At 40.4% G+C, this 8,867-nt stretch overlaps 1 protein-coding gene across 1 annotated transcript in view; it reads right to left on the reverse strand.

Moving 5' to 3' along the window:
• The window catches only part of LOC105521701 (aldo-keto reductase family 1 member C1 homolog), a 22,597-nt gene extending 17,614 nt beyond the window's left edge, over nucleotides 1-4,983 (reverse strand). The window contains exons 1-2 of the mRNA XM_011955981.1: nucleotides 4,858-4,983; nucleotides 1,802-2,068 (exon numbers count right to left, since the gene is read on the reverse strand). Of these exons, the coding sequence (XP_011811371.1) occupies nucleotides 1,802-1,885 (84 nt within the window). The 5' untranslated portion in view covers nucleotides 1,886-2,068; nucleotides 4,858-4,983. The remainder of the gene's footprint in view (nucleotides 1-1,801; nucleotides 2,069-4,857) is intronic.
• Nucleotides 4,984-8,867: the final 3,884 nt, after the last annotated feature.

Below are 8,867 nucleotides of genomic sequence, written 5' to 3' on the forward strand. Positions count from 1 at the left end.
AGGAAGGAAGGAAGAAGGAAGGAAGGAAGGAAGGAAGGAAGGAAGGAAGGAAGGAAGGAAGGAAAAGAGAGAAGGGGAAATAGCCACATGGAAGGAATTATGAAGGAATGCAGTGTAAGTTCCTGTGATTCCTCTCCCATCATGTTGCTGCACAGAACGCTCTGACTTTATCCAGCATCACATTTTGTCAAATGTATGTGAACTGTTGTCTACAAGAGATGCTCTCTACATACTCCATTACTAAGATTTTGTCTGGGACTGCTTACATTGACTCACTCTGTCTAGCAGACACAAAACTTCCAGTCTCCAAAAGGAAAGCAGGTGCACAGAAACTCCACAGTTTGCACAAGCAGTTACTTACAGCCACCATTCTTATAAGTTAGGAAATAGCGAGAAATCTACCTTATCAGATACCAGCAGGTTTATATTGGAAACAGGCCTATCTATCTATGGACAGCAGTCTATTATGATAAGTCTTTTCTACCCAGCCTTTGGCCATTCTGTCTACATGACAGAACTAAATACTAGGAGTAAAGATGTATACTCTAAGGATATTGATTTGTATATACAAGAAATAGACTGCAGGGAGTAAGTGATTAGCAAAATGGGGTTCAGCTCCATAAATTCAAGGCAACTCTTTTAGGAAACATATTACTGCAGTGAAAGTTACAATTATTGACTTACATAACAAATGTGGATATAGATTTGAAAGTATATCTTTTAAATGACAAAAACAGAAACAAAGCAAACTGTTTTCCTATCTTAAAAGTATTTCAGAGGCTTTATTTTTCCCACAAACTTACAAGGAACTAGATACTGGGTCTCACAGCCCACTCCTCATATCATCCTTGACCATTTCTTTGCTGTGCCAGCACTCAAAGGCTTACCAAGGCTGGAGTTTCAGTGGTGTTCTCATCTTTACTTCCTCTCCGTGACAATTTATATTAAAGTAAACCACTCCTGTCAACGGTCTTCAAAATGTCCCTTTGTAAATCCTTATATCGTACAGATGAGAAATGTGAGACTCAAATTTTATATAACTAGTCCCTATTCACACACATTGTATTCCCACGACAGTCTTGAAATACAAGTTTTCTTCCAGTGTAGAAAGAGCTAAGCCTAGAAAATAAAATCTATTCCATTAATTTTCTCATCAGAGAAACAAGAAATTTCTCTGTTACAGTATTTTTATACAAATCTCACCCATATTAACAAAGACAAAGAATTTAAACTGTCCTTGTTAGGTTTTACTTTTTTTTTTTTCTTAAAATGAGGATATTTTATCGTTTCAGGTAATTTTCCCAGAGCTGAGAGTAGCACGTGGGAAATTCTCTTTAGTCCAGCTCTAGTATTACAGTTTGGTGCACGAGGCCGCCCAACAGAACAGTGATACTCTCCCAACAGATTTCATGCAACCTGTCTCCACTAACTTTTGCCATAAAGATTCCTCTGAATTGTGTCTTCTTGGAAGAAGTAAATATCTGTTCAACTATACAAAGAAACAGAGAAACCACTCCCATTGCAATCAATCTTCAAGAGAGGGAGCAGGCAGGCCGTGTTCTTTCTGCTGAGTTTTGTAGACTCTGACAAGCTGTGAAACAAACATAAACAGAAGACAAAGCAGTGCCCCCAAATAAGCAGTAGATGACCCTGTGACCAGACTGCATTGCAGAACAAAGACTGACGTTTAAAGGGGAGTCATGCAAAGTAACTTGGGAACACAAGCCTGATAACCTGGTCAGCTTCCACTTACTCTAGCTTTGCTCCTTTAAACTCTCAACACTAAAAACATTAGTATTACCTCTGCAGGCGCATAGGTGCCAAATCCCAGGACAGGCATGAAGTGACCATCATTCAGCTTCACACACTGATGTTTTGAATCCATTTCTGTCACTGGCCTGACGAGCAAACGTGTCTTTCTTCCTCCCTCACAGGCTATAAGAGCAATGAGCAGGCAACGCCCCTGGACACACTGTCTGCTTGTTAACCAATGGCATGTGAGAGGAGGGACAGAGGCAGTCTTACATAAGCTATGATAAAAATTGAATCCAGTTCAATCGTTTCTTATCTAAGAAAATTCCTAAGTAAATTATTATGCAGTCATGATACACTCATTAATTTCTCTCTGAAGTATTTTTGCTATTTCAAATCTCTGTTTATGAGACATAAATTATTCAAAGAGATTTGTAGAACACATTGTGAGTTTACAATAAGACTATAGAAACCTCCAGCTACAAAGCTCTTTTTTGTTTGTTCCATGGTGATGTTCCTTCTGTATTTTGCATTATTTGAAATGATTAATTTTCATTTTTCTCTCTCTCACACAGTTTAAAGGAATGACTAATGAGCATTTCATTAAAATATTGCCCTCAATTAAAAATTAAAGTTAATTTTATTTATTTATTTATTTTTTGAAATGCAGTCTCGCTCTGTCGCCCAGGCTGGAGTGCAGTGGCACAATCTCGGCTCACTGCAAGCTCTGCCTCCCCGTTCACAATATTCTCCTGCCTCAGCCTCCAAATAGCTGGGACTACAGGCACCCGCCACCATGCCCAGCTAATTGTTTTGTATTTTTATTAGAGACGGGGTCTCACTGTGTTAGCCAGGATGGTCTCAATCTCTTGACCTAGTGATCTGCCCACCTCGGCCTCCCAAAGTTCTGGGATTCCAGGCATGAGCCACTGTGCCTGGCCTAAAGTTAAAAGTTTTAAATGCATTACTGTTTTCATCAGCAAATTTATTGTTTCTTTCTTATTAGCCTTGTAAGAGAAATATCCCTTCCTGATGAAGGTGCAGTCCTAATAAAGTTGTAGTCCTGATGTGGGTATAAATAAAAAATAAAATTTGATGTGGTTTTATTGGAGGATTTCTTATTAACAGTGTTTGGACTTTGGATATAATTTGTAATATGTAAACCGTGCCTTATCTTATTTGTCTTTTCCGGCGAGTTTTATAAGTTACTACCAAAAAGTAACAAGCCAAAAACATGATAACTATTAGATATACTTTATAATATTGTTAAACATTATTCCTAAAGAAAAACTGGTAACTAATGACATATAAACTGGTGAATAAACCTCACATGGGATAATTTTTACTTTATCCTCCCTTTGGAGGGCAGGTTAGAACATGAATGTAATTTGCACGATCCATGATTCACATCTTGGAGTAGTCACAACTTGCAGTGCCCTGATTGCTTCTATTGGCTTTTTCATAAAACAAACAGAAATTGAAACATAGGTAAATTGTTATACATTGACATAAATGTAATATTATAAAGATATGGAAATTTTTCACAGAGGATAATTTCAACAAGATGGTGGATTATACGACTCCCATATGACTCATGGAAACATCAGAAAATATCTAAAATTGACTGAAATAAACTTATTTATTTATGGAGTGGCTCAGTAGAGATTCAGGGTGACTCTGCACATACAGATGTTATAGGCAAAAGACTAGGGGAAGAGACATGCAATAGTCCATCTAAGTCATTGAGGAGAAACTGGGATGCAAAATTTTGTAATAGCAAGTGATTCAAAAGCCATTGGTTATTTGGTGAAAAATAAAATGGCAAACACAATCCATGTAGGTGCATGTTCAGAAACAAACTAAGAAGGACTTGAGGTTTTATGTAGGGCTGATGCCTTGACTGAGAACCTGCCACACATATGAGTTGATGACTGTCATGACAGAACAAATCTATATGCAGTTACAAAGATGTTTTATTTTTTCAAATGCCCAGTTAAATAAAATAACAAGGCATACAGGCCGGATGCGGGGGCTCACACCTCCCAGCACTTTGGGAGGCCAAGGAGGGCAGATCACAAGGTCAGGAGACTGAGAGCATCCTGGCTATCATGGAGAAACCCTGTCTCTACTTAAAAATACAAAAAACTAGCCGGGCTTGCTGGTGGGCGCCTGTAGCCCCAGCTACTCGGGAGGCTAAAGCAGGGGAATCACTTGAACCCAGGAGGCAGAGGTTGCAGTGAGCCGAGATGGAACCACTGTACTCCAGCCTGGTGACGGAGCAACACTCCGGCTCAAAAAAAAACAAAATAAAATAACAAGGCATACAAACAAACAAGAAATCACAGTCCATTATGGGAAAGAAAATAAATTAATAGAAATCATTCCTGAAGAATCACAGGCGTTAAAATTAGTAGAGAAGCATTTAAACAGCTGTCTTAAATATGCTAAAATTCCTAATGAAAAATATGGATTAAGAACTACAGAAAATCTGAAAAAAATAAGGAAATCAAAATATAGTCATAACACAGAAACTATAGAAAAGAAAAGGAAACAAATTGGAGCTAAAAAATATACCTGAATGAAAAACTCACCAGTGGGTGTTTCAATAGCAAATTTGAGAAGGATGAAGATATAATCAATGCACACAAGGATAGTGCACTTGAAATTCCTGAGTCTAAGGACAGGAAACAAGAATAAAGAAATGTGAACAGGTCCTATGGGACTTATGGGACACCTTCAAGCCAACCAGTATAGTATTGGATTCCCAGAATTCCCAGAAGGAGAAGTGCAAACCCATGATGGTAGAGAGATTATTTGGAGAATAAAATCATCAAAACTTTTTCAAATTGGTTAAAGACAAGAATCTACAAATTCAGGCAACTTAAAGAACTGCATATAGCATAAACTCAAAGAGACTCAGACCTATATGTGTTATCATCCAACTCTAAAAGCCAGACAAAGAGATAATCTTTACATAGCAAGGGATTTTGGGAAGCTGAGGTGGGTGGATCACCTGCCGTCAGGAGTTTGAGACTAGCCTGGCTAACATGGTGAAACCCTATTTCTACTAAAAATACAAAAAATTGGCCGGGCATGGGGGTGCACACCTGCAATTCCAGTAACTTGGGAGGCTAAGCCAGGAAAATAGCTTAAACCCAGGATGCGGAGGTTGCAGTGAGTCGAGATTGCACCATTGCACTTCAGCTTGGGCAACAAGAGCAAAACTCCATCCCCCCCCAAAAAAATAAAGAAAGAAATAAAACAAAACAAAACAAAACAAAAAGTAGGAAGAGAAACATGACTCATGGGGTACAAAGTTTCCTGGACAAGGTAATCCACAGATTTCTTATGAGAGTCTTTGGAGGATATAGTAGGTGATATATTTAAGGCGATCAATAAAAAAAAAATTTCACCCAATAACTCCATATTTGGCAAAAAATTATTATTGTTATTATTATTATTTTGAGACAGAGTTTTGCTCTGTCACTAGGCTGGAGTGCAGTGGTGTGATCTCAGCTCATTGCAGTGGTGCGATCTCAGCTCATTGAACCTCCCAGGTTCAAGCAATTCTCCTGCCTGAGCCTCCTAAGTAGCTGGGACTATAGGTGTGCACAACCACGCCCAGCTAATTGTTGTATTTTTAGGAGAGACAGGGTTTCACCATGGTAGCCAGGGTGGTCTCTATTTCTTGACTGTGTGATCCACCCACCTTGGCCTCCCAATGTGCTGGGATTACAGGCATTAGCCACTGCACCCAGCCAAATTATTTCTTAAAAACAAAAAGTTATTAAGACTATGTGATGTAAAAGCTGCAGGAGTTCATTGCCATTAGAATTGCTCTACAAGAAATGCTAAAGAGAGCAATTCACTTTGAAATGAACGAATTTTAGACAGCAACATGAAGTCATATAGAGTTATAATGACCTCTCGTAAAGGTAGGTGTGTGAAAAACATGGAAACATGTATTTATGAAATTTGCTTTTTACTCTCATTTTCTTCAAGATTTACATTACAAATGTGTACAAATAAGAATACATTTCTGTTAACATGTACACCACATATAAAGTTGTAATTAGTGACATCAATAATGTGAAGTGGAAACATAGCTGTGGAAAAGTAGAGTTTTTGAATGGAATCGAAGTTAAATTCACATTGGGATTTCAAAGTGGATGATATAACTATGGGATGCAGTATGTCATTTCAATGGTAACTACAAAGAAAATAATTACAGACTATGCACAAGATAAATTGAAACGGGAATCCAAATTTTAGCAAGAAATCATAGAAACCCCAAAATATTGTTAGTTGAGGATATAAAGGACAAAAAGCTGAAGACATAAACTTCTTTCTTACATACAAAATCCAATCAGTTTATCTCAAGAATCTCCAAAGCCTTATCAGGTTTAGAATCAACTTAAACATCTAAAATCCAAAGATTTATCTGAGATCCAAGACAAATTTCTATCAGCTATGAGCCTGTAAAATCAAAAACAAGTTATTTACTTCCAAATCACAAAGGTTTTATAGGCAGTGGTTGAACAATCTCATTTCAAAAGGGAAATATCAGTTGAAAGAGAAGAAGAGGCTTCATGCAAGCCATAAACTCAACAGGGCAGAAATTAAATCTTAAAGCTGCAGAATCATCTTCCTGACTCCATATCCTTCTTTCTGGGCACACTGGTGCCAGGGGTAGGCTTCTGGGGCTTTGGGCAGCACTGTACCTGTGGCTTTGCAGGGTGTAGCCCACATGGCTGCTCTCACAGTTTGGAGTTTAATGCCCCTGGCTTTTCCAGGCTGAAGTTGCAAGCGGCTGGTAGATTTATAATTCTGGAATTGTTAGGGGTGAGACCTTTCTCCCACAGCTTCGCTACACAGTGCACCATGGGGAACCTCTGAAGAGCTCCAGCCACATATTATTGCTCAACACTGCCTAAATAAAAGCTCTACGTTGGGGCTCCAGCCCCAGAACAGGATTCCCTCTGGACATCCAGGATTCCTGACATATTGTCTGAAATCTAGGTGGCAAGTGCCAAGCCTCAACCACTCTTATGCTCCAGAGAGCTCAGGCTCAAAGCTTCCCTCTTCTATTTGTCACTCTCTACTCATCATTTCCTCCAATGACCAAGTGTGTGTCATGCACCTTGCCAAGGCTCAATGGGTACATTGTACAGGGGGTTTCTGCCTGACTAGTGTGGGTCATGGAGTCGAAAAGAACTAAAACTTTCCACAGCTTGTATACAATCGGGGGGAAAGAAACTGATCTCAGGAGACCACAGGAATTCTCAGTCCTATAGGTGAGGGACAGGGGGAGCAACATGAGGAAAGGGAGATAAGAAGAAGGAGGAAAGCAGATGGAAGATGGAAGACCGGGGAGGAAAGAAGTGGGATGTCCTTGAGTCATACATAAAGAATGCTCATGTGCCTCAAGTAAATAACTGATCCTAATTTCCTCTCACTATTTTTTTCTGAAAAAGTGTTACAGTTTGCAAAGAACTTGAATATTTTCTCAACAAATATACGTTGATATGATACTTTAAACAAAATGATGTTTGCCAGCACTGTTTATCCTGAGATTTCCTATTTGGTTGACTCAATTCTCTGGGGTGAAGAGGATCTATGTGAAGAAGAAGGGGTACACTTGAGCCTCACAGAGGTTTGTGGGTGAAGTCATGTCTGTGAGAGGCTGTGGAAACACAGTTTGCTGCATTACTGGGGAAAATGGTGGGATGCCCAAAGCCGTGCAGGAGGAAAAAGGAAGAGCTGGGAGGCTGCGGAGGAGGCTGTGGAGGAGGCTGAGGTACTGCGGATGCCCTGGAGAAAATTTTGGGGAAAAGAGAGAGATACCTAAAGCAATATGTAGGAACTTTTAATTATGACATTAGATGAAATTTCACAACCAGTGAAATTTAAAGTAAATTCCACATTGCTCAGTTTTTTCAGAGTGAACTCTGTTTGAAGAAATAACTGTCACCCATGTTGACTCTGGATGAGTGACGATTCCACCAAGCATTTTTTGAGATGCCTGCCTCTTCTGCACTGTTTGTTATTTTACTATTTCTCAATTATATTGTCCACCCCTTCAAGCTACTGGGGTTGATGCAGTCAGGGTGACTCAGCAGCTTGCACACCTTCTGACCACTACTGGATAGGTCTACAGCAGGGGGGGCTGTAAAGAGAAAATTATTCATTTTTATAGTTGTTTTAATTAGCATAAAACCAGGTGAGAAAAACCTGTTTCTGAATGGTTGAAACTCCATGTGATATGGACAGGAGACAGGGAAATACTGGATAGAAGAGGGTGATTTCCCAGCAAAGGCCCCACCCTCCAGCCTAGATAACTGTGCCCCTAAATGAGAACAGGCATTTTAGTTTTCATGCCCCCAAAATTTGCCTTTTGGCCCACCACGCCTCCAGTCTGCCCCTATATAAACTCCCAAACCTAAGATCCAGGGCAGACCAGCAGGTGAGGAGACAAGGAGGCAACCACATGGATGGTAGAACAATGACACACAGAAAGAGAGAAGAGGAGGGACATTGGACACTGAAAGGAGTTTGGCCTTGGGGGACTGGAGAAGCGAGTTGCCACTGGGCAGCCTGACTCCATGAGAAGATCACCTTCCTACTCCTTTCCCCCATTCTGAATCCCCATCCATCTTGTTTAGAGCTGCCTCCACCACTCAATAATATCTTGCACTCATCCTTAGAGTCCACATGTGATCTGACTCTTCTGGGGATGCCTTGCAAGAGCTTGGGATATAGAAAGCTGTCACACTGGCCCTCTGCCTTTGAGATAAGTCAGAGAGTCCATGGAGCTGCAGACTCAAGCCGTCTGCACATGGCAAAGCTGAAAGAGCTTTGTAATGATGTGGTTGCAGGCACCCAGCCCTAGACCCTACCATGAAGCCAGAGCCCAAAGCGCTTGCCCTGGCCTGTGCACCTGCCCATCTCCATGCTCCCCCTCCCTCTAGGAGTTTGAATAGGTGAGCCACACCCCTGTGGCAAGTCCTGCAATGTGAATCAGGAAACTGTCTCATTTCACATACAAATCTGTTAGCACCATATCAAGAAGTCGGAGGAATGGTAAGCTCTGGGGGTCGCTCAGGAGAGTCTGTAAC

The sequence above is a fragment of the Colobus angolensis genome, unplaced genomic scaffold, assembly GCF_000951035.1.
Source record: "Colobus angolensis palliatus isolate OR3802 unplaced genomic scaffold, Cang.pa_1.0 Scaffold405, whole genome shotgun sequence".
Lineage (NCBI taxonomy): Eukaryota > Metazoa > Chordata > Mammalia > Primates > Cercopithecidae > Colobus > Colobus angolensis.